We start from the raw sequence: 26,794 nt of genomic DNA on the forward strand, positions 1-26,794 counted from the left end.
CCCGTGCCCTCTCCCCCTCTCCTCTTCTCAGTCTCAGCCTCTCCGCACCACAGCCCCGGTCTCGTCCCAGTCTCCCTCTCCCTCTTCCTCCCAATTCCAAGATGGAGACCGGGCGGGAGCACGCAGGCGCGGTATGGACGCCGGGCCAAGGGGGCGGGGCCCCAAAGGAAACAGCCCCGCCCCTCTCTCCTTAAGGATGCGGCCAGAGAGCTGGGCAGCAACCCAGCCAGAGTGCGCGCGCGCCCCGCCACGCGGACCCTGGGTGGGAGGAGGTGGGGAGCAGGGCTAGTCTTGGAGGAGGAGCCCAGCGCGCTGTCCGACAACTGGTGGTGGAAAGGGCTGCAGCGCATGCGCTCGCCCCGCCTTAGCGCGGAGCCCGAGCTTGTTGCTAGGGGAAGCTTTGAGGGGGCGCGGGTGGAAGGAAAGAAGAAGCCGTGATCTGCGCCTGCGTGCAGGGTAGAGGTTGGGAGGGGTAAGGGAAGACTGCTGCTGGGCGCAGAAAAGGCGGGAAAACGGACTGTCCTGGTTAGTAACTATCCAGCCTGGTCGTGGGCTCCCAAGTTCGAGGAATCTTTGCTGAGAAAACTCGATCTGTCATATCCCTTCAGGAGACTGAGGCCCTTCACAGCAGCATGACCTGCACAAGGTCACAATGCATTTATGTCAAAGCATTTCCATGACCGTACCCAAGAGCTGCAGTAACCTTATGCCCTATACCAACCCAAAGAGTCAACAAGGAAAAATCCCCTAAACCTCCCGAGCCTCTCTACCTTAAAATTCCCACCTCAATCCAATCCCCAATAAACACCCTGGGAAACACTGGGCAAAAAAACCTTTTATTTCCCCCACATTCCAGCTCTCCACTTTTGTAATATCTCTTCCAACTCAGAATCAAGGCCCAAGAAGTTGATTCACACCTGGAGAGAAACAAAATAAAAAAACAGGGCAGGTCAGAGGACCTTTGGAGGAAGCTCTGGTATGGCTGCAGAAATTGGGGAAGGAGCAGAGGAAGTGACAACTAGAGATAGGTACAGGCACTTATTCCAACTGAGATGGCCTCAGGATCCCAGGATCTGCCAGGAGCCAGAAAGCCTTCCTTTCCCGGTCTGCTCAGATCTAAGAAAGGCTGAGAGGGTTCCACCTTTTCCCATCCCAAGTAGGTGGCTGGAGCAGTCAGGCCTAGCCCTAAGCAATATAAGCAAAGTTGATCTTGAGGGTCCAGCTCCTCTGGTCAGCACCTTCCCCGGGTCTGAGCTGTTTCCTCTTCTCCCACAGTTATTTCCTAGGGCACGACAGCCAGCTGAAGCTGAGAACAGTTTAAGAGCTGGGTGCACAATATATGACTCTCGAATTATATGACTCACCTGAAAGGGTGAGATTTTTTTATAGAACTTTTTTTTTTTTAACCTTAATGAGCTGATGGACTAACTAGTTAGCCAATATGTCCTACCCCCACTTTGGAGGCTGTGTCCCTGCAAAGATCCTGCTAGCAGAATCAACTTTTTCTAATGCAATGATGGCTAATGTAAAAGATCAGGTGCATGTGAAGTGCTTGGGCACATAGTATGTGTCCAGTAAAAGGGCATCATCAATCCTTTTGAGCAGTTCAAGATGAATTTTACAAAATTTGCACCATAAAACTGGGTATCAGAATTTCAGGACAAAAGCAAGACAAACATGATTCATATCCAGGACACAAAATCAAATTTGAACCCCCTTAATTCACCGCTGTTGCCAAAAAGCTTGGATGTGAACTACAGCTATGGATGAATCTTAAAATCAGAATGTTAACTGAAAGAAGTCAGTTGCAAAAGAATATGTATGATTCCACATATATAAAGTACAAAAATAAGTAAAACCAAACCATATTGTTTAGGAAAAGCTGTCTCAGTTACAACTGCCACTCACACCCCATCCCCTATTCCCACAGGACTGAGTCAGAGAACCTTACCTGAGAACGAGACGGGAACTAGGCCAGTGCCCTCAGAACCGGGTTCTAGACCAGTGGGACTCCCGGCGTGGGTGGAAGCACACAGCAGTGAGACAGCAGAGAAGGCCACAGAAGAGAAGCAGGAAGGAGCCCAAAACCAGCAGCCTAGAGCCACACAGAGCCAGCTCCTCCTAGGGGTGGGGACAGGAAGGGGAGGAGGAATGATGGAGAGAAGGGACTGTGGAGAATCTTCCCTTGGGAAGATATCTTAGATACCCCCAGCCCAAGGGCTATAGAGAGAAGCATCCATGGGGGAGAGGGTTCTCCACATCCAGGGAGCAACTAAAGGGAAAATTCTATTCTTATTTTCATGCAAGCTAACATTTGTCTCAATGGTCTACAAACCGCTTTCTTGCCCAAACATTTAAACTGAACCCCTATAATGACTCCAGGAGATAGGAAAGTTCACTATTGTCTACATTTTGAAATGTGCAAGCAGGGCCAGGTCTGGAAACCAAGGTCTCTGATTCCAAGCTCCCAGGTCAGGCTCCTCACCACGGTCTTTGCAAATGTGAGGGAACAGTATGAAGCAGCCTCCTAACTGGTCTCACTCCTCCACTTAGCCAGTCTTGTCCACCCAGCACCAGTGACTCCCATGGCCTGCAGTATCAAGTCACAGCATCTTAGCCAGGCCTCACGGTGCCTCATGACCTGGCCCCTGCATCTCTTTTGTCTCTTCCCCTATGTCATTCCTAAGCCCTCGTCGTGGAGTGCTCCTGAAGCCTGAACACTTTTCAGTCCCTAGGCCTGTGCTCATGCTGGTCCCTTTGCCTGGAATGTATCTCCCCCCTCCTGAACCGCCTCTACTGCATTCCTGCCCATGTCTTCCTCATTCTTCAAGGATCATCCTGACAGAGCAGAATGAGCCTGGGACTTGGAAGTCAGAAGGCTGTAAGTTGCAATCCTGGCTCTGCCACTTAACCAGTTGTGTGGCCTGGGGCAATTCACTCCCTCTAAGTCTGTTTCCTCATCTGTAAAATGAGATAATAACAGCTACCTCATAACAGCCTTAAAAAGGCTATTTTAAGATCAAATGAGATAATGAAACTGAAAGCACTTAGTAAGGTATAAACTACTGTAAACAATTCCCTTTCTTAAATGCCACCTTCTTGGTGAAGCACTCTCCATAAATGTTCAAGTCAGAGTTAATTGGTCCTTACTCTGTTTGAATAACACTTTGCCTATGATAGCAATTAGCCCATTCTGCCTCTTATTACAGCTTCTGAATTCCTTTGAGGTGAAGATCATGTTTTATTGTATCTATAGACAATTGTTAATAGTAATAGCTGTCATTTAGCCAATCTCTATTATGTACCAGGTGCTTTACATTCATTCTCATTTATCCTTATTTGTTGGTACTAGGAGAGAGTATCATGTTTTCTATTTTACAGCTGAGGAAGCTGAGGTTCAGAGAGGCCCACATGCTTGCTCAAGGTCACACAACCTCTGAGGCAGGATTATAAAGCCTGTGCTTTTCTACTAGGTAAAATTGCCTCCAGAAGCCATCAAGACACAGCATTCAGCATGGCAGTTTATGAAACCCCAACAATCTGAGGCTCTTACGGAGGTGAGCAACTTGGTGAGCACAAGACCTTCGTGGCTCCAGACACTGACACACTCCTCAGCCATCCTAGGGTTCAGGGTGGCGTTTCCTGCTCCCTCTTCCGAGCAGGACATGGGTGGCTGGCTGGAGGGCAGGATTCCTGGAGCAGCACTAAAATACAGGCAGGTTCCTGGGGTCCTTTCCGTGGTCACCCTGGCTGTAATGAGGACCAGCTCTCCTGCAGAAGATCCTATGAGAGGCATAGGGGAGGAGATGGAAGAAAATGCAGGGTGGGATGGGAGTCATCAATCTTTAGACAGCTATTCATTTATGTAGGCTTCCTACTGTACCAGGTATTTTGGCATTGATTCTATTCAGTAAAGTCCTCTAATACCATCATTTGCATCACTGAGAAATGAAAATAGCTGTGTACCGATATAAATAAAAATTAATTTAAATTAGCTCACAATCAATAAAACAATCATACCAATACTCGGAAAGCTGCAGCAAAACTGGGGTAAATACACATTGCTGATGTCAATTTGTATAAACTAGTTCGTTCTTTTTAAGAAAGCAGTTTTCCACTACTACCCAAATCCATTAAAAGGTTCACATCCCATTTCAAATTAGTGGGAAAAGGATGGCCTACTCAGTCAATGGCCTTGGGACAATTTCCATTTGGGAAAAAAAAGTCAGACTCTTACCTCACACTATAAAGTCCAGATGTATTAAAGACCTATGCAAATAAACTAAAACAAAACAAAACAAAAACCTAAGCAAGTATTAAAAGAAAATACAGAATATTTTCTCATTTTAAAGTGGGAAAGAAAGGCCTTCCAAAAAAAGACACAAAACCTAAAAGACCAAGTAGAGGACAAGAGCAATAAATTTCATAAAAACTAAGAACAATGAAAGATAAGTTCTATCTTACCTTAAACTATACAATGAAAGATAAGTTAAAAAAAAAAAAAGTCACAGAATGGCTGAAAATACCTATAACATATTTAATTGGCAAAAGGGTTTACTATCCAGAATGCATAAAGATCTTCTAAAAAAATCCAGAAGATAAAGACAAATAACTTAAAAGAAAAATAAGTAAAGGATATGAATAGGAAATTCAGAGAAGACATGAAAATGGCCAATAAACCTATAAGAAGATGCTCAACCTCACTAGCAATCAGGAGAAAGTAAATTAAAACAATCAGGTAATTCCTTAGACCATTAAATTGGTAAAAATTAAAAAGACTGACAATAACAAGAGTTGTTGAAATGTGGAGAAATGGGCGCTCTCCACTGGTGACACTTCTAGAAGACAATTTGGCTGTTTCTGTTGCAATTTTAAATGAAGACAGAGAAGGACTGAGAGGATGCCCACCAAACTGTGGACTCTGCAGAGACGGTAAGGAGGACTTTTACATTTGCTTTGTACACTTCTGTGTAGTCTGAATCCACAATAAAATGAATTTGTGTATTTAAAAAGAAAGGTCCATACTCTTTGACTCAGTAATACCACATGCAGAAACTAATCCTAAGAAAAAGATTCAAAAGAAAAGTGCAAAGTATACCAAATGTTTATTGTTTTCATAAAAAATATCAAAAAATAGAAAATAATAAAAATGTTTATCAATAAAGAAAGCATTAACAAATGATGGCCTAACCAATTAACAGATCAATTTACATCCGTTAAAATAATAATGTTCTGGCCACTCAGTAATACAAAAAACATGATGTCATAAAGTGAAAAAAGAAATACAAACCAGTATATACATCATAATTGCAACTGAGAAACATATATGTAAAATTCTGTAAGAGAACTCCCCTTTCCTCTATGTTCCCCTGATCGAATCTGTCACCAAATCCTGTCCATCCCACACTTCTATCGACTCTCTCAAATCAGTCCCCTTCTTTCACACCACTGTCTTAGCTCAGATAAGTCACCTTTTTATCGCAACCACCTCCTAACTGGTCTTTGTACATCTGGACACATTCCTTCCAGGCAGTCAGCCAACAGAGTATGATCTTTTAAAAAGAATAATAACAAAATTCTATTTTCCTGATCAAACTCTTTGAGCTAGCCAAATGTCCTGGATAAAGTCCAATTACCTTGGCTTGGCACAAGGGACTCTCCATGGGATTCTGCCTGCTTCTTCAGACCCATCTCCTGCCACTCATTCAACACTCCTTCCCCTGCACCAGTCAAACTGAACCCCTGGAAGTTCCTAAATGTGCCATCATAATGCCATATGCATGCCTTTGCATATGCTCTTCCCTCTGTCTGGAAGAGCACATTCCTAAACCTCCCTCAAGCCTCAGCTCAAGCCCCGTATCCTTGGAAAAGCCTGTCTTCGCCATCCCTGCTTGATGGACTTATGAGTACTCTCAGTGTACCTTGTGTTCTACTGCACACACTGAAAGGTATTTACTTCTGTTCACATCTGTATCCTTGCTAGATTGTGAGTGACTTGTGGTGAGGATCCACATCTTACAGATCTCTGTATTCCCCATGCTTGGTACATAGTAGGTGCTCAACAATTACTGATTAGATGATATAATCATATGTGATTACTTTTTACTTGGTCCAAAAATCTTTGATGTTATAACTTTGTTTCTAACCATGAAGAAGCAGAAACTGACAAGCTGATCCTAAAATTAATATAGAAGTTCAAGGGATCTGGAATAACCAAAACAATCTTAAAAAAAAAAAAAAAAAAGAACAAAGCTGGAGAATTCATATTTTCTGATTTCAAAACTTACTACAAAGCTACAGTGATCAAAACAGTGTGGTACTAGCATAAGCATAGACATGGATCAGTGGAATAGAACTGAGAGTCCAGAAATAAACCCATATGTCTACGGTAGATTGCTTTTCAGTAAGAGTGCAAAGGCTATTCAATGAGGAAAGAACAGTCTTCTCAACAAAACGTGCTGGGACAAATGAATAGTACCTGCAAATGAATAAAGTTGGACTCCATCCTCACACCATACACAAAAAAATTAACTCAAAATGGATCACAGACCTAAATGTAAGAGCTAAAACTATAAAATCCTTAGAAGAAAATATAGGAAAACCTATATTTAGTGACTTTGGGTTAGGCAAAGTCTTCTTAGATATAATACTAAAATCACAAGCAACGACAACAAAAAAATAGATAAACTGGACTTCATCTAAATTAAAAACTTTTGTGCTTCAAAGCACACCATCAACAAAGTGAAAAGACAACCCAGAGAATGGGAGAGAAAATCTGCAAATCATACATCAGATAAGAGGCCTGGATCTAGAAAGCATAAAAAAAACTCCTGGGCTTCCCTGGTGGCGCAGTGGTTGAGAATCTGCCTGCCAATGCAGGGGACACGGGTTCGAGCCCTGGTCTGGGAGGATCCCACATGCCGCGGAGCAACTAGGCCCGTGAGCCACAACTACTGAGCCTGCGCGTCTGGAGCCTGTGCTCCGCAACAAGAGAGGCCGCGATAGTGAGAGGCCCGCGCACCGCGATGAAGAGTGGCCCCCACTTGCCGCAACTAGAGAAAGCCTTAGCACAGAAACGAAGACCCAACACAGCCATAAATAAATAAATAAATAATAAAAATAAAGGAATTCCTATAAAAAAAAAAAAAAAAAAACTCCTACAACTCAATAATTAAAAGAAAAATTATTCGATTTTTAAAATGGGCAAAGACTCTGAATATACATTTCTCTGAAGAAGATATACAAATGGCCAATAAGCACATGAAAAAATGTTCAATATCATTAGTCATCAAGAAAATGCAAATCAAATGATGCAACCGATAAGGGCTTAATTTCCAAAATATACAAACAGCTCATACAACTCAAACCAAAAAACAAACAACACAATCGAAAAACGGGCAGAAGATCTAAATAGACATTTCTCCAAAGAAGACATAAAGATGGCCAATATGCACATCGAAAGATGCTTATCATCGCTAATTATTAGAGAAATGCAAATCAAAACTACAATGAGGTACCACCTCACACCGGTCAGAGTGGCCATGATTAAAAAGTCTACAAATAACAAATGCTGGAGGAGGTGTGGAGAAAAGGGAACACTCCTACACTGTTGGTGGGAATGTAAATTGTTGCAGCTACTATGGAGAACAGTATGGAGGGTCCTTAAAAAACTAAAAACAGAGTTGCCATATGACCCAGCAATCCCACTCCTGGGCAGCATATATCCAGCCAAACTATAATTCAAAAAGATACATGCACCCCTATGTTCATAGCAGCACTATTCACAATAGCCAAGACATGGAAACAAACTAAATACTACTCAGCCATAAAAAAGAATGAAATAATGCCATTTTTCAGCAACATGGATGGACCTAGAGATTATCACACCAAGTGAAGTAAGTCAGAAAGAGAAAGACAAATACCATATGATATCACTTATATGTGGAATCTAAAATACGACACAAATGAACATATCTACGAAACAGAAACAGACTTACAGATATAAAGCACAGACTTGTGGTTTCCAAGGGGAAGTAGGGGTTGGGGAGGGAAGGATTGGGAGTTTGGGATTAGCAGATGCAAACTACAATATTATATATAGGATGGATAAACAAGGTCCTACTGTATAGCACAGGGCACTATATTCAATATTCTGTGATAAAGCATAATGGAAAAGAACATGAAAAAGAATATATATATGTATAACTGAATCACTTTGCTGTACAGCAGAAATTAACACAACATTGTAAATCAACTATATTTCAATAAAATTTAAAAAAAAGAAAATGCAAATTAGAGCCTTAGTTAGGTATCACTTCACACTGACTAGGACAGCTATAGTCAAGAAAACAGGAAATAACCAGTGTCGGTGAGGATGTGAAGAAATTAGAACTCTCATACACTGCTGGTAGGAATATAAAACGGTACAGCCACTTTGAAAAACAGTCTGGCAGTTCCTCAAAAGATTAAACATAGGGACTTCCCTGGTGGCACAGTGGTTAAGAATCTGCCTGCCAATGCAACACAGGTTCGATCCCTGGTCCGGGAAGATCCCACATGCCGCAGAGTAACTAAGCTCATGCGCCACAACTACTGAGCCGCGCTCTAGAGCCCGTGAGCCACAACTACTGAGCCTGCGTGCCTAGAGCCCGTGCTCCTCAACAAGAGAAGCCACCGCAATGAGAAGCCCACGCACCACAATGAAGAGTAGCCCCTGCTCACTACAACTAGAGAAAGCCCACGTGCAGCAACGAAGACCCAATGCAGCCAAAAATAAATAAATAAATAAATTCATTTAAAAAAAAAAAAAAAAGATTAAACACAGAGTTACCATATGACCCAGAAATTCCACTCCTAGGTACATACCCAAAAGAAATGAAAACATATGATAATGCAATAACCTGTACATGAGTGTTCAGAGCAGCATCATTCATAATAGACAAGAAGTGGAAACAATCCAAATGTCAATCAACTGATGAACGGATAAATAAAATGTGGAATACGTGTATAGTGAATGCTCTTCAGCAATAAAAAGAAATGAAGTACTAACATATGATACAACATGGATGAACCTTGAAAACATTATGCTAAGTGAAAGAAGCCGGTCACAAAAGACCACATATTATATGAAATGTCTGGAATAGGCAAATCTGCAGGACAGAAAGTAGTTACTCGTTGCCTGGGGCTGGAAGGTTAGGAGAAAAAGGGAAGTGCATGCTAATGGGAACAGGATTTCTTTGTCAGGTAATGAAAATGGTCTAGAATTGACAGTGATGCCAGTTGCACACTTTTGTGAATATAAAAAAGCCATTCACTTGTACATTTTAAACAGGTGTACTTCATGGCATGTGAGTCTTACCTCAATAAAGCTATTATGTTTTTTATATAAAAAGAACAGGAGAAATTGTCCTGAGTCTATATAATCAGACACATTCCTTTTCTCTTGCTCTCTAATCACACACATGTACACTTGGCAATACAGAGACCTACTCTCACCTGGCAATATGCGTATGTGTGCCTCCACACACATACACCTATTGACCCATAGGAGAATCTTAGAACGATAGTATTGGAAAGGACCTCAGAAGTCTAAGAATTCCACCTTTCTCTCCTCCTTCTTCATCTCCACATTTTTTAGATAAGGAACTTGAGGCCAAATCTCACACAGGAATTAATGGCACCCTCTGACTCACTCTCACTCATCATCTTCCCAGAAGACTCTAAGCAATTTGGGAATGGAGGATGTCTGATTTTTCTGTATCCTTCATAGCACACAGAGCTGTGCTAAGCACATAACAGGCACTAAAGCCACTAGTTTAAGTAAATAGAACATGTTTCTCTGATATCCCTGAGGAAAAAGAAAGTGCCTCTAACAGAAGCCCCAAGGGATGAACAGGGTTGAGAAAGAACTTTAGGTCAAATCTTGCCCATCTCATCACACCTCCAAGGATAGAATCAAAGAACCTCAAAGTTGGAAGGGGAGAGAGAAAACATTTATAGAGAACCTACACAGTGGGCATTGTGTTCACTGAAAGTATCTAGTCCTATTACAGCAGAAGTGACTAACGCCCAGAGATGTGCCCAAGGTCACCAGGATGGTGAGGTCAGGGGCAGGGCCCACCTGTGAATGTTCTGATATGCAACCCCACAGTCCTCCTTGGTCTCACCTTTCAATCCCATACGACTACCCTGGACCTGGGTTTGGAATGTCTGGGTCTTGTTCCTGTCTCGATCATCTCCGAAGTTCAAGGTGGTCAGTAAGCCCACGACGTGAGACCCACGCCACTTCCCTTTGACTGTCCCATTCACGGGGCACAGGGTCAGCTGGCCAAAAGATCTCAAGAAGGAGACCCAGTCCTGTGTGCAAAAGGAAGGTGGGGAGAGGTGAGAGGAGATCAGCAGCAAGAGCTGGCCTGCAGGGGAAGGATGAGCAGGAGGGTGAGTACTCACCTGAGGGATGTCAGGGCTGCGTAGGCCAGTCTTGTGGGTGAGGAGGAAGCCACCAAGGCCCAGGCCAGAAAGGCCAAGAAGCAGCAAGATCAAAGTGGCACAGACCAGAGGTGGGTGGTGGGCCAGGCAGAGATGCAGGTTGTGCCCTGCCTGGCAGCTGCCCATGGGGAGCAGAGGGGTCTGGGCCTCCAGGGAGAGCCTGCTGGAGGACAGGAAGGGAGACCTGGACAAGAGCCTGCCAGTAAGAAGGCACTTACCCATTTTATTCAAAGGAAGTGAAAGCACCGAGAAGACAAGGGACTTGGCCAAGGCCACACAGCCAGTTAGTGGCAGAGCCAGGACAAGAACCCAAGGCTCTTGACTCCAAGTGTTCATCTCCGTGCACCACTCAATAAATGTTTGCTGCATTTCATTTCTGAAGTAATCAAGGTGGAAGCAGAGCAGAGCACGCTGTACTGGAAAAAGGAACTCAAAAAGGAGAATTCTCAACGGGAGAAATTCAGGAAGCAGCTGTTCTGGGGCTAGGGTTTGGCTGAAGAACAGTTCCAGCTGATAGCCCAGACAAGGGAAGCGTCTGATGAAAAAGAACTCCACTTTGGAGTTAAACTCAATTTGAGTCCTCCTCTGCCACTCACTGGCTATGTGAGAAAAATGAGCGAACCTCTGCAAGCTTAAGAATCTGTGAAATGGGAGTTCTAAGAACATCAAGTAGTGAGGACTAAATAGAGCAGATAAAACAGTTTGCATAGTACTTGGCCTTGCAGGAACTGAACAAATGTCCATTTCCTTTCTATTCCTCTGGGTCATATTGATCTTCAAAACCAGATGAAGCAAGGCAAAAAGACTGTGGGGAAAACTGAGGCTCGGGCACTTTAACAAAGGAGTGGTAGGGCCAAGGTCTGAAACCCGTCTCCTGCTTCCAAGTGGAGTGCGCTTTCCCTGGCGAGAAGCAAGAGCCTGATGAAAAGGAACATCTGGAAGGCAAGATAAACATATGGGATGGGGGAGAAGGAGGGCTCCAGGGAAATGCAGGTGTCACAAACGCACAGCCCTGGCCCTGCCTCCCGTCCCGGAACATCTGTAAAGGGGGAAAAGGCAGGAAGGAGGAGGGTAGAGCCTGAAGATCGGAGGCTGTTGGTGCACCTAGGCCTCCCCTCCCCCGCAAAGCCCCTCCAGCAGAAACTCAACACCCATATCCCTTCCCGCTGTAGCAGCGTCGAGTCCGCCCGCCGCTCGCTCTCACCGCTCGCAGCCGGGCGGAGGCCGGCGCCCCCCGCGACGTCACGCGAGGAGTCGCGAAGGGGCGGGGTCCGTGCTCCCACCCACCCCACCCCCAGTCTGCGGGATTCGCATGCGCAGTGCCCACGCGGGCAGCCGCCTCGCCCCTCCTGGTCAGGGTGGGGGCGTACCAAGAGGACATCCAATGCAGGGGCAAAGGGGAAAAATAACACCGCGGGAGGTGAGTAAAAGGGAGCGAGGCAAGGGAGCTAACCCTAGAGACGTTGTGAAACTGTCAGCTCTCCACCCGGAGAGACCATGGGGGCATTTCAACGAGACTCTCGTCGCAGGCAATTTTCTTTTGCTCGTCTCCCACCCGCACCAATAGCACAGCCCAGCCGCGCCCTGGTTCCGGGTAAGGACTTGGGGTCCGCCCGGGGGCGGGGCTTCGGTCCTAGAACTCTGGCCTTCCGGGTTGGCCTTGGGGTTTGGGTTCCGTTCTTCTCTGCAGTCTAATAGTGTTTAACGTGTACACCTCACGCTTGGTCCCTGGCTTTTGGCGACTCCTAATGCGTAGCTGCCAGGATCCTACATAGATCTGCATAGATCCTACAGCTGCAAGGCTGCTCAATAGAGACCTCTCATTTCACTTCTGCCCGCATTTTAGAGATGAGAACACGAGGTCCATCTTAACCTGAAATAGCAGGACACGTGGAGCCAAGAACTTTGGGTTCAAATCCTCACTGTGTCCCTGCCCCTACATAAGACATAACCGTGCTCTTCTGGGGACTGAGTTTACTCCTCTGTTAAAGGGGATCATCTTATCTATCTCACTTGTTGGATAGGAAGATTAAGAGGTAAAGTGTGGGACAGCACTGGACAAATGCTGTTTGAAACATAATCTGAGTATTCAATTCTACTGAGGCTTTCTTAAAGCAGAGACCATGTCTTTCTGTACGACCACCCAAAATCCTCTCATATATCGTCAAATGATATTCAACAAGGGTGCCAAGACCATTCAGTGGAGAAAAGCTTGTCTTTGCAACAAATAGTGTTAAGAAAACTGGATATCCACGTGCAAAAGAATGAAGTTATTAAACTCTTACTTTACACCCTATGCAAAAGTTAATTCAAAATGCATGGAAGGGGACTTCCCTGGCGGTCCAGTAGGTAAGATTCCTGGCTTCCACTGCTGGGGGCACCAGTTCCATCCCTGGTCGGGGAACTAAGATCCTGCATGCCGCATGGCCAAAAAAACAACCAAACAAAAAAAAACCCCAAATTCATGGAAGAACTAAATGTAAGAGCTGAAACTATACAACTGTTAGAAAGAAACATAGGGGGAAAGCTTCATGATGTTGGATTTGGCAATGATTTCTTGAATATGACACCAAAAGCACAGACAGCAAAAGAAAAAAATAGATAAATTGGACTACATCAAAGTTTAAAACTTCTGTGCATCAAAAGACAACAGAGTGAAAAGGCAATCCATGGAATGGGAGGAAATATTTGCAAATTGTGACTCTGCTAAGGAGTTAATATCTAGAATATATAAAGAACTCCTACAACGCAACAACAACAGCAAAACCAACTTGATTAAAAAACGGGCAAAGGGGCTTCTTGGTGGTGCAGCTGTTAAGAATCCTCCTGCCAATGCAGGGGACACGGGTTTGAGCCCTGGTCAGGGAAGATCCCACATGCTGCGGAGCAACTAAGCCTGTGCACAACAATAGTTGAGCCTGCGCTCTAGAGCCCATGAGCCTCAACTACTGAAGCCTGCATGCCTAGAGCCCATGCTCTGCAACAAGAGAAGCCACCACAATGAGAAGCCCGCGCAGCACAACGAAGAGTAGCCCCCGCTCGCCGCAACTAGAGAAAGCCCGTGCGCAGCAACAAAGACCCAACTCAGCCAAAAATAAATAAATTAATTAATTAAAAAAAAAAAAACGGGCAAAGGACTTGAACAGACATCTCTCCAAAGAAGATATACAAATGACAACACATAAGAAGATTCCCAACATTACTAATCATTAGGGAAATGCAAATCAAAACCACAATTAGATACCACTTCATAGCTATTAGGATGGCTACTATCAAAAAAAAAAAAAAAAGGAAAATAACAAATGTTGACAAGGGTATGGAGAAAGTGGAACCCTTGTGCATTGTGGGTGGGAATGCAAAATGGTACACCTACTATGGAAAACAGACCAGTGTACCTTTGAAAATTTTTAAATAGAATTACCATATTATCAAGCAATTCCACTTTGGGGCATACACCCCCCAAAATTGAAAGTAAGGTCTCCAAGAGATATTTCTATACCATGTTCATAGCAGCATTATTCAAAAGACATAAAAGGTGGAAGCAACCCACATGTCCATCGACAGATGAATGGATAAAAATATATGATATATACATACAATGGAATATTATTCAGCCTTAAAAAAGGAAGGGCATTCTGACACATGCTACAACATGGATGAATCTTGAGGACATTATGCTAAGTGAAATAAGCCACTCACAAAAAGACAAATATTGCATGATTCCACTTATATGAGGTACAAAAAGTAGTCAGAGTCATAGAGACAGAAAATAGAGTGGTGCGGGGAGAGGGGAATAGGGAGTTATTGTTTGATGGGTCCAGAGTTTGAGTTTTGCAAGATGAAAAGCATTCTGGAGATGGATGGTGGGGACCACTGCACAACAAGGTGAATGTACTTAACACTACTGAACTATGCACTTAAAAATGATTAAGATGGTAAACTTTATGTGTATTTTGCCACAATTAAAAATAATGATTAAAAAACCTTGGAAGGGGGGACTTCCCTGGTGGCGCAGTGGTTAAGAATCCGCCTGCCAATGCAGGGGACACAGGTTCGATCCCTGGTCTGGGAAGATCCCACATGCTGTGGAGCGACTAAGCCTGTGAGCCTCAACTACTGAGCCCACGTGCTGCAACTACTGAAGCCCACACGCCTAGAGCCCGTGCTCCACAATGAGAGAAGCCACTGCAATGAGAAGCCCGCGCACTGCAACGAAGAGTGGCCCCCGCTCGCTGCAACCAGAGAGGGCCCGTGCGCAGCAACAAAGACACAACACAGCCAAAAATAAATAAATAAATTAAAAAAAAAAAAAACCTGGGGGGGATTTATGGCACAGTCTCCTAGGGTATAGTGGGTGTTTTATAAATGCCACTGATTGTTGCAATTCCAAGTGTAGGAAGTATTTTCTTCTCAAAGGAAAAATAAGTGTAGCTGTCAGAATTTTAGAATCTAGGAATTGGAAGGCACTTAATAACTGAACAAGTTCAACAATACCACCACCCTCCTTTATTTTCCAGATGCTAAACTGATGTCTGGAGAAGTTAAGGGACTTGCCCCAAGTCTCCCAGCCAGTTAAGCCTCAGCCAGAACTAGAGCCCAAGTGTCCCAACACTGAATCCAGTCCTTTCCCACTAAATCCTCCTTCGTCAGCTCTGCCAAGAGATCTCTCCTGAAAACCTACAAAAGTCTCTGCCCATTCACTCTCAGTCATGTCCAGCCCAGTCTGGGCCAACTAGGTAAACTTCCCCAGTCTTGATCTAGTCTCCCCACCTGCACCTCAGCTCCTGGAGTACTATGTTCTCACAAGCTCCAGGTTTTTTCATAGTTTGAGCACATAGTATTCACTCAGTAAATATTTGTTGATTAATTTACTAAAAACAGCTTCATACAAGCCAGTTTCCCTGAGAACTCACCCATTTTCAGTCTAATTTTATGGTTGGGAGCATGTCTGCCCATGCTTGAATGTTTGTGAAGTTTAGGTTAAAATGTAAAAGAAAGTTTATTTGGTCAACAGTTATTTTTTTAGTGCCTTCTATGGTCCAGGTACAAAATTAATATCCAAATAGCAAATATTTTGTTAATGCTTCTACTTAATGACAAGTCTAATTTGTAGGGTAAGATAAGACATGAAAGTGCCCAGTAGTGCTGGTATACAATAGGAAGTCAAGAAATGATTTCCCCCCATTATTCTTGTGCTACAATTAGGCGTATTTGGACAGCAGTTTCTATAAATGACAATAATTGATATTTACTTGCCAAACCAAACAAATCCTATGGACCAGTAGAGACAGACTGGTTAGAGCAAGAAACTGCCTCGAGGTCTGAGAATCAGGGTAAATGGATGTGAACAAATGTCTTATATATTTAAAAAAAAAAAAAGTTGGAGGAGAACCGGTGAAGACACAAAAATTGGTTGCGCACTATAATGCTCCAGTATTACACCAACATTCTGAGTTAATCCACTCAGCAGGCCCTCAAAGGATGTTATTGTGGAAACCTGGTCCTAGACATGTTTAATTTAACCAAGGTCACACAGATAGTAGGTGGCAGAAGTTGGCTTATGATTCAAGCTTGACTACAGCCTATCATGTGAGAATCAGAAAGCTGATGGATAAGGGAATCAACCAGTTCCTTGAAAGGAATCTCAGGAGGGATTCCTCAATCACTCCACAGTGATAAATTCCTCTCAGAGCTCTGGCCCAGATAAAGCTGCTCTCAGAGATCTGTTTGATTTTTTTCCTTCCAAATTATTGTCTTAAAATTTGGGGGGACTAAAGACCCTTTTGAGAATCCAATGAAAGCTTTTCATTTAGTCAGGCAGATATTCATTCAATAAACATCTGTGAGCTGCCAGGCTCTATTCTGTGAGCTAGGAATACAATGGGGAACAAAGCATTCAGGATCCCTGGCCTCCTGGAACTATAATCTGCTTCTGGACCCTCTCCCTGGAAAAATGCACTTTCATCTAAACATTTGCATGCAGTTTAAATCAGTGGAACCTCAGTCCTCTTGGAGCTCATCCTTGGACAAGAGCCCCTAGATACTTAATAACGTTCCTTCTACCCTAGTTAAACCTCAGTTTTGTGTTTAGTTTCATATCAGAACTGCTTGATAACATTACTGCTTTCTCCCTTTATGACTTGGTTTCATCCATTCAATCAACCAATTCATTCATTCAATAAATATCTGAACACTTGCTAACTGCCAGGCACTTGGTTAGGTACTAAGGGAAGCCATATTTCCTACCAATGAAATGCCTTAGTGAAAGAGGCAGACACACAAAAAAAATATGATAAAATGTCTAATACCGTAATAGATAAATAATCACATAACATATAATAACAGTAGCTACCCACTACTGAATAACTTCTAAATGGGTCAAGCATTTAATGGCCTTTAAATGTTACCTCGTTCAACCATGCCAATAACAAAATATTATCCCTACTTTACAGATGAAAAAACCAAGGCTTAGCAATGTTAGGAAACTTGCCAATGGTCTCCAGCTAGTCAATAGCTACATGTAATACACACACACACACACACACACACACATAATAAAAATATTGGGGAAAAAAGGAAAACATGTCTATAAGCCTGGGATAAGAGATACTTTCTCAAGCAGGACACATATATACAGAAACCACACATGAAAAAATTGATAAACTTAACTGTTTAAAATTTAAAACTTCTATATGATAAAAAAAAAACATGTAACTGAGAAGTGGGAGAAAATAACTGCAATATATATTAATAGTCAAGAGATTAGTAGTAACTAATATGTTGTCCCCCTGAGGTAAAATTTATATAGTGTGAAATGCACAGATCTTAAATGTAAAATTTCATAAATTTTAACAAATGTAATGCCTATGAAAACACCTCAATCAAGATATAAAACACTTGCATCACTCCCAGAACTTCCCTCATTCCCCTTCACTCCCTACCTTCTCTGTCCAAAGGCCATCACTATTCTGATTCTATCACCAAATCTTTAATTTTTTTCCTTAAAATGTCCAAATTCTCTTACTAGGTTGTAAGTTTCCTTAAAGGAGGACCTGTTTCTTTTTCTCCTTTAGGTTGTGTGTGTGTGTGTTAAAATATATATAAAATTTGCCATTTTAACCATTTTCAAGTGTACAATTCAGTGGAATCAGTTACATTCACAATGTTGTGCAACCATCACTACAATTTATTTCCAAAACTTTTTTATCACCCCAAACAGAAATTAGGTAACCATTAAGCAATAATATCCCCCCTGACCCAGACCCTAATAACCTCTTATTTACTTTCTATCTTTATGAATTGCCTATTCTAAGATATTTCATATAAGTGGAATCATAATATTTGTCTTTTTGTGTCTGGCTTATTTCACTTAGCATCATGTCTTCAAGGTTCATCCATTTATAGCATGTGTTCCTTTTTAAGGCTGAATAATATTCCATTGCAGATACATACTACATTTTCTTTATTCATTCATGTGTTGGTGGACACTTAGATTTTTTCCACATTTTGGCTATTGTGAATAATTCTGTTATGAACACTGGTGTACAAGTGTCTGTTTGAGCCCTTGTTTTCAAATCTTTATATGACTAGGAGTGGAATTGCTTGGTTATATGGTAATCCTATGTTTAACTCTTTGAGAAACTGCCAAACTGTTTCCCACAGCAGCTGCACCATTTTACATTCCCACCAGCAATACACAAGGGTTCCAATTTCTCCACATTCTTACCAACACGTTATTTTCTTTTTGATAATAGCCACCCTAGTGCTTTGGAGGTGGTATCTCTTTTTTTTTTTTAAAGATTTTTAATTTTTATTTATTTATTTATGGCTGTGTTGGGTCTTCGTTTCTGTGCGAGGGCTTTCTCTAGTTGCGGCAAGCGGGGACCACTCTTCATCGCGGTGCGCGGGGCTCTCACTATCGCAGGCTCTCCTGTTGCAGAGCACAGGCTCCAGACGCGCTGGCTCAGTAATTGTGGCTCACGGGCCTAGTTGCTCCGCGGCATGTGGGATCTTCCCAGACCAGGGCTCGAACCCGTGTCGCCTGCATTGGCAGGCAGATTCTCAACCACTGCGCCACCAGGGAAGCCCTGGAGGTGGTATCTCATTGTGGTTTTTATTTGCATTTCCCTAATGACTAATGGTATTGAACACTTTTCACGTGCTTATTTGTCATTTGTATATCTTATTTGGTAAAAAAAAAAAAAAAAAGATATTAAATTGTCTAGAAGGACACACAGGGCCAGTCATTAACTTTAGAGAGGTAGGTGGCAGTAGTAATTTTGCTTTGTCCTAAAAAGGAATTTATTTGTTACTAATGTGATTTGAAAACAACTTCTTTTTCATCAATGGCTTCAGTTAGTGTATGATTAGTGTATGATTATGATATACACCAATGATTCAAAAATCCCTATCTCTAAGCCATACATTGAAGTTTAATGTCCATATTTTCATATTTTTACTATAAAGCTCCATTCATTCAACATACATTTGTTGGGTACCCACTGTGTGCCATGGACTGTTCTAAGTGCTGGGGATCCAGTAGTGAATGTAACAAACAGATCTCTAGCCTGAGGAATTTATATCTTTGTTTACACTTGGTGTCATCTAGGCACCTCACTTAGCATGTTCAAAACTGAACTCAGGGAGTGACATCAGTGAAAAGGACAGAGTAGGTACCTCTAGTAGCCTATACCTCCCCAGAATTACTGAAAAAACCTGAGAAAAACTGTCAGAATGAACATATCAGAACTCTGGGAGATAGTCAAAGGTTTATAACAACTAAGTGAATGCTTAATCAAGAGAAAGGTCACAGAAACAGGGTAGGAGAGCTTTGTGGTGTTTTAATGTTAGCTTTGCTCCATTTCCATCCTGGCACAATGGCAGTCTTAAAAACAGAAGCCTGTGTTCCTGGTGTGGATATCTGGCCCCAGAGACAACCGAGTGAATCTTGTTCCCAGGAATTATGTTTGTTTGTTCTGACCGACCCATGGGTTCCCTGGAGGACTGATGTACCTGTTTTGCCTAACTCAGAACACTCTCAGGGCAGAGACATACCTTCATGGAGAATATTCCTAGAAAACATTAAAAGCCAAATGAACAAGCCAATGCCATCCAAGACAAAAGATAACAGGTGAGACAAACAAGAGACATACAAAACTCCAGAGAGGAAAAAAAAATGGGAAATGAGGATCTTTGGTAAATAGGGCTTTGAAAAGCTCCCACATCCAGGACAGGATGCATGCTCAGAAAATACCTGAGAAGACCATAGCTTTCACCTCTGGCTGGTCTTTAGGTTCAGCACAGCAGGAAGTGAAGGCTAAGGCAGAGCTGTAAATGGCCTGGCTAAGTGTTGAAGGAGTGCACCAACACAGAGACAATCTGCAAAGACCTGGAAAGTATTTTTTCTTTTCCTCTCCTCTCTTCCCCACCCCTTTCTTCTCCTTTTCTCTCTCTTTTCTCCACAACATAATAATTTCAAAATGTTCAGTTTTCAGCAAAAAATTACAAAGCATGCAAAGAAACAATAAAATACAGCCCGTTCACAGGAAAAAGAAAGTAATAGAAACTGTCCCTGGGAAGCACAGATTCTGGACTTACTAGACAAAGACTTTAAATCAACTGTCTATAATGTGCTCAACAAGCTAAAGACATGGACAAAGAACTAAAGGAAACCAGGAGAACAATGTCTCAACAAATAGAGAATATCAATAAAGAGGTAGAAATTATAAAAAAAGAACTAAATAGAAACTTAGGAACTGAAAAGTACAATAATGTTTTTAAAAAGTACAATGATGTTTTAAAATGTACACAGAATTTGTTTTAGTTGGGTATGATAAGACGACACAGAAATTAATGTCATGAAAGGAGAAGTTTTTATACTCAGAGATACCTAGAAGCAAAAGGCAAAGCACACCACACAGGGCAACATGGGGGAGCACCAGGGTCAGTCAGGAGGCAGTGGGAGTGGGAAAAAAATGTGGGGCAAGACCCCCACATTTTGTGGAAACATGAGAAGGAATGAATGAAGCAGGGTAAGCATACTCTGGATTGGTTAGTTTGAATAACTTCACTGGGTTCTTGGGTGTTGGAGCTGTCCCTGTTCTCTGGTATCTGGCCCTGGGGTGATTAGGACAGAGGGATAGTGGCCTAGAGTGTAAGAGGTTTGATAAAGGAGGTGGTTGCGGGTATAGGCTTTGGTTTGGTTGATTTGCATATGAAAGACACACTTGCAGATGAGTCCTTTACTCTCTCTAGGAACTGGCTAGCCCTGGGAGGTGCAGTATCTTCCAGGTCAGCAAGACCCCAAATGTCAAAGCGTCAGGAAATACTAAAATGAAAAACTCATTAGAGCAGTTCAACAGAAGATGTGAGCAGACAGAAGAAAGAATCAGTGAACTTTAAGATAGGTCAAATGAAATTATCCAATCTGAGGAGCATAAAGAAAGAAGAATGAATGAAAATAAAGAAAGCCTGAGAAACTTGTGGGACACCATCAATAATACCAATATGAAAGTAATGGGAATCCTACATGGAGACGAGAGAGAATAAAGGGCAGAAAGAATATCTGAAGAAAGAGTAGTTGAAAATTTCCCAAATTTTATTTTTATATATATGCACCCAAGAAGCTTCATGAACTCCAAGTAGGATAAACTCATAGATCCACACAGACACGTTATAATCAAGCTGTCCAAGGCCAAAGATAAAGAGAAAATACAGAAAGCAACAAAAGAGAAGCAACTTGTAATGTACAAGGGATCTTCAATAGATAAATAGCCAATTTCTCATCAGAAAACATGGTAGTCAGATCAGTGGGATGACATGCTTAAAATGCAGAAAGAAAAAAAACTGTCAACTAGGAATTCTATATCTTGCAAAACTGTCCTTCAAGAATAAAGGAGGGACTTCCCTGGTGGTCCAGTGGGTAAGAATCTGCACTCCCAATGCAGGGGGCCCAGGTCTGATCCCTGGTAGGGGAACTAGATCCCACATGCATGCTGCAACTACGAGTCTGCATGCCACAACTAAGACCCAGTGTAGCCTAAAAAAAAAAAAAAAAAAAGAATAAAGGAGAAATTAAGAGTCCCACATAACCAAAAGTTCACTACTAACAGACTTGCCCTACAAATGCTAAAGGGAGTCCTTCAGGCTGAAATGAAAGGACACTAAACAGTTACTTGAAGCTATACAAAGAAGTAAAGAATACTGGTAAAGGTAACTACATAGGTAAATATACAAGTCAGTATAATTGGCTTTGTAACTCCTCATTTTTTCCTATATGACTTATAAGACAAATGCATAAAATGATAATTATAAATCTGTTAACTGACACACAATGTATAAAGATATAATCTGTGATAATAACAATATAAAGGGAGAGGGACAGAGCTGTATAGGAGCAGAATTTTTGTATGGTATGAAGCTAAGCTGTATTAATTCAAACTAGGTTGTTATAAGTTTAAGATGCTCATTGTAATTCTGAGGATAACCACTAAGAAAATGATTATAAAATATACAGAAAAGGAAATGAAAAGGGAATGAAAATGGTACATTACTAAAAAAAAAAAATCAAATAAACGTAAAAGAAGGTAGTAATGGAGGAACTGAAGAACAAAAAAGATATACAGAAAACAAATAACAAAATGGCAGAAGTAAGTTCTTCCTTATCAGTAATTACTTTAAATGTAAAAGGATTAAACTCTCCAGTCAAAAGGCAGAGATTGGCAGAATGGATTTAAAAAAAGAAAAAAATCTATATGCTTTTTACAGGAGACTCATTTTAGATTCAAAGACACAAACAAGTTGAAAGTAAAAGGATAGAAAAAGATATTCCATACAAATAGTAACCAAAAGAGAGCCAGGGATGGCTATGCTAACATCAGACAAAATAAACTTTAAGTCAAAAATTGTTTCAAGACACAAAGAAGAACATTATATATTGATGAAAGGGTCAATTAATCAAGAAGATATAACAGTTATAAACTTTATACACACCTATCAACAGAACCCCAAAATATATGAGGGCATGGGACTTCCCTGGCAGTCCACTGGTAAGACTTCACGCTTCCAATGCAGGGGGCACGGGTTTGATCTCTGGTCGGGGAACTAAGATCCCATATGCCACAGGGCACAGCCAAAAAAAAACAAAAACAAAATACATGAGGGCAGCTGTATGGCCTGGAGCTCCCGCCATAGCAGCAACGTACACTCCAACGTACGTCTGTTTCTTGTTCAAGTCCTTGTGTGGCAAAAGTTCTAGAGATGGATTGTGGTGATAACTGCACAATGTGAACGTATGTAATGCCACTGGACTGTATACTTAAAGATGGTTGAAACGGTAAATTTTATATTCTGTGTATCTTACCACAATAAAAAACTGGAGGAAAAAAATGAAACACCGACACATGCTACAACATGGATGAACCCTGAAAACATTATGCTAAGTGAAAGAGGCCAGACACAAAAGTGCACTTATTGTATTATTTCATTTATATGAAATATCCAGAAATGGCAAATCCATAGAGACAGAAAGCAGATTAGTAGTTGCCAGGGGATGGGCAGAAAGGAGACTAGGAAATAACTGCTTCATGGGTTTAGGGTTTCCTTTGGGGTGATGAAAATATGTTGGAACTAGATAGCTGTGATAATTGCACAACACTGTGAATGTACTTAATGCCACTGAATTGTACTCTTTAAAATGGTAAATTGTACATTATGTGTATTTTGCCACTATTTAAAAACCTGAGCTTATTACTTTTCCTTAATATATACTCCTTTTACTGCATCTTCATCTCAGGTAACAGGAGAACCATCGACCCAGTCTCCCAGGTAAGAAACCTCTGAGTCAGCCTTGACTCCACCCTCTCCCTTTACCCCACCCATTCCTTCCACCATCAGAATTGTCTCTGGTACCCTTCTCCTCCTCTCCATGCCTACTGCCTTTGATTGTTTCAGGCTCTCATCTCTCATCAGGACTACTGCAGCTATCTCCTAACCCTTCTCACTGCCTCCAGTTTCTCCTCCCTTCAATACATCACGCACATTGCCTACTCAATTAGCTTTCTAAAAGAGCAATCTCAAGATTCCGCTGCCCTCCTAAAGACCTCTGCTGACTCCAGGAGAAAGTTCCACCTCCTGGGACATCCTTCACAACCTAGCCTCAATCACCCAGCATCATCTTTCCATTTTTCACTCCAGCCACATAAACATCTTGCGATTCTAGCTATTCCACACCACCATACTTTAGGCTAGCACTGTACTCTTCATGGAACACACTTACTTACTTCTACCTTGTACACACTTTCTCTTTCTTCAAACCAACCTCAAAGGTCACAGCCACTGTGATGTTTTTCCTCCACCCTCAGAATTGAGCCTCCACCCCCATGATGCTTCTACAACACTCCTTTCATTACAGTACACGGCACCCTGCATTTTAACTTTCTTGTAGAAAATCTATCTCCTTTGGGTTGTGAATTCCTGAAAGGCAAAGACTGCGTCACATCCTCCTCATCTTTATAACCTCAACACTCAATACAGTACCTGGCACATGGTAGTCTCAAAATGTTGGTGAGTTCTCTCTCCCATTCCCCCCAGCAACTGTTCTAAATCTCTCCCACTCTCCTCAAATCCTTTTTCCAACCTCTGAAACGTCCATCTGAACTGTCAGCAGATGACCTTGCCAGAAAGAGGCCATCACTTATGAAATCCTTTATCATCTACACTTGTCACACACCCCCTCACCCTACATAGCCTGCATACCTGTCCAAACTTTCCTCCTTGTCTCTGTTCACAGAGGAAGATGTGTCCCTCCTCCAGCCCAAAGCCAACCCCTCCACTGTGCTCCAGATCCCCTCTCATCTCTCATTGCTTCCTCAGTCATCCTTCTCGGGCTTTCCTGGTGGTGCAGTGGTTAAGAATCTGCCTGCCAATGCAGGGGACACGGGTTCGAGCCCTGGTCCAGGGAGATCCCACATGTTGTGGAGCAGCTAAGTCCGTGCACCACAACTACTAAGCCTGCGCTCTAGAGCCCGCGTGCCGCAACTACTGAGCCTGCATGCTGCAACTACTGAAGCCCGTGCGCAACAAGAGAAGAGCCCATGCTCCACAACAAGAGAAGCCACTGCAATGAGAAGACTGCGCACCGCAACGAAGAGTAGCCCCTGCTCGCCGCAACTAGAGAAAACCTGCACGCAGCAACGAAGACCCAACACAGCCAAAAAAATAAAAGAAATAAAAAGAAATAAATTTTTTTTTAATGTTAAAAAAAAACAACTATATTCCTATTTAAAAAAATCATCCTTCTCTCCTTTTCCACCCATATTCATTCAGCAAATATTTACAGAGCAACTCTTTGTGTCTGGATGCTGGGCTTATAATGGCGAATGAGTTAGATAATGCTCCAGACCTCATAAAGCTTCTACTGTAGTGAGAAAGATAGACAAGTAAACCTGAAATGGATAAAAGGAAATGAATATGAAGATACAGGGAATAAGAGACAGGTCACTTTAAATAAGAAGATCAGAGAAGGGTTTTTTTTTTTTGTGGACGTGATATTTGAGCTGATGCCTGAAGGATGTGAATGAGTTTTCTGTGTGAAGGTCTGGGGGATGAGGATTCCAGGTAGAAGGAACAGCAATGCGAGGACCCAGAGACAAAAAACAAACCAAGGTTGTCTCAATGGCCTATAAGGCTCGCCAAGCTCCAGCCCCCTAACACCTCTCTGACCCCATTTCCTACTGTCCTTTCCCTCCCTCAGTCCACTGGCCTCCTTGCTGCTTTTCAATTATGTCAGGTCTACTCTCTTCCTAGAGCCTTTGTGCTGCTGGCTGTTCTCACTGCCTGCAGTTTTCCTTAGATATCTGCTTGGCTAACTTGCTCACTTTCTTCAAGTCTTTTCTCAAAAGTCACCTTCTCGACAAGGCCTACCCGACTACTTTACTTAAAATTGTGATTCATGTTCCCCTCCACCACAGACACTCCTGATCCCCTTACCCTACTTTGCTTTTTATTCTTCTATAGTGCCCATCACCTTGTAACATACTACATAATTTATTTATTCATTAAGTCTACTGTTTACTGGCTGCCCCCTCACTAGAACATTAACTTCATGAGGGCAGGAATCTTTGGCCACTAATGTATCCTAAGGACTCAGACAGTGCTTGGCACATAGAAGGCGCTACACACAAATTTGTTAAATAAGTGAATTCTTCAAAACTTATTTCAGATATCATGTTCTTCACAAAGTTTTCCCCGGCTGTGAACAATCCCCACTTTTCCCCAAACATGAAATTAACCCCTCCCTTCTTTGGGCTACCTTTGTACCTTGTACCACTGTTGCATTTTCCAGATAATATTATAGTTTGAAAGAAAAAAAATTATAGTTTGTATGTCTATATCAAGGCAAGGTTCGGGACTCATCTAATTTATTTCTACATTCTTGTAGAGTTATTATTCTTGCCATCTCAGGGCCTGGCAATAATATATGTGTATTATTTTGATGAATAAACTAATAAAACCACACCAAGATCAAAAGTCTGGAAATACTCTGTTGGTGAGGTTGTGGGAAAATAGGCCCACCCATAATGTTGACGGGAGTGTAAACTGACTGACTTACGCTCTCTGCAGGACAAAGTGAAAATATCTATCAAGCTGAACATAAATTTTGACCCAGAAATTCTACTTCTAGGAATTTATCACATTTACTCATTCAAGTATTCCAAGAAATATTACAAATATATTCACTGAGACATAGTTTATAATATTAAAAAAAAAAACCTTAATTGTCCCACCAGTAGGGCCTTATACAAATTATAGTATATCCATAATAGAATACTACTCTGAAGCTGCTATATGGGATGAGACATATCTATTTGTACAAACATGGAATAAGCTCCAAGATGTATCAAGTGGAAAGAGTATAATGCAGGGAAACGTATAGTATGCCAATATGTATGTTTCACAAAAGGGAGGACATTAGGTACACACGTGCTTATATGTACACAGAATATCTTGGAAAGATAAACAAGAAACTGAACAGTGGCTGCCTCTAGAGAGGAGGACTGGAGTATTAGAGGTCAAGGTGAGGGGAAAACTTATTTTACGCTGTATACTCTGTTACTGTTTGAACTTTTATCATGTATATTACCCTTCCAATAATAATTAAAAATTTTTTAATGATAAAAGAAGCCTCAAAGGTGCATATTGGGCAAGGATGGATAAGGATTCAACCCTCCATTGCCTTAGGTGACTGATTGATAGAAAAATGTCACATCGTTTTTAGGACTTTCTGTCTTCAGCCTGTCTGTCTGTC

The 26,794-nt window shown here is 42.0% G+C and overlaps 1 protein-coding gene and 1 long non-coding RNA gene across 6 annotated transcripts; one reads left to right on the top strand and one right to left on the bottom strand.

Annotated features, from left to right (window-relative positions):
• Positions 1–817: 817 nt before the first annotated feature.
• Positions 818–11,831, bottom strand: TMEM219 (transmembrane protein 219). 4 transcript variants are annotated; one of them, XM_082361234.1, is made up of 6 exons: positions 11,693–11,831; positions 10,450–10,651; positions 10,167–10,356; positions 3,554–3,783; positions 1,952–2,121; positions 818–917 (listed from the first exon to the last, which is right to left on the bottom strand). In XM_082361234.1, the coding sequence occupies exons 2-5, from the start codon at positions 10,612–10,614 to the stop codon at positions 1,984–1,986; spliced, it is 723 nt and encodes a 240-aa protein (XP_082217360.1). In that variant the 5' UTR covers positions 10,615–10,651; positions 11,693–11,831; the 3' UTR covers positions 818–917; positions 1,952–1,983. The 4 variants fall into 4 exon arrangements, with proteins under 4 accessions (XP_082217360.1, XP_082217359.1, XP_082217357.1 ...); XM_082361233.1 differs by having other exon boundaries at positions 10,450–10,648; positions 11,693–11,826; XM_082361231.1 differs by lacking the exon at positions 11,693–11,831 and having other exon boundaries at positions 10,450–11,680.
• LOC309613831 lies at positions 11,798–26,609 on the top strand. Of its 2 annotated transcripts, none has more exons than XR_014235904.1 (3): positions 11,798–11,908; positions 23,282–23,313; positions 24,278–26,609. It is a non-coding gene; the product is annotated as an uncharacterized lncRNA (long non-coding RNA). The 2 variants fall into 2 exon arrangements; XR_014235905.1 differs by lacking the exon at positions 11,798–11,908 and adding an exon at positions 12,544–18,261 and having other exon boundaries at positions 18,582–23,313.
• The last annotated feature ends 185 nt before the right edge of the window (positions 26,610–26,794 follow it).

This window comes from Balaenoptera borealis (assembly GCF_965194805.1).
Source record: "Balaenoptera borealis genome assembly, chromosome: 16".
NCBI lineage: Eukaryota > Metazoa > Chordata > Mammalia > Artiodactyla > Balaenopteridae > Balaenoptera > Balaenoptera borealis.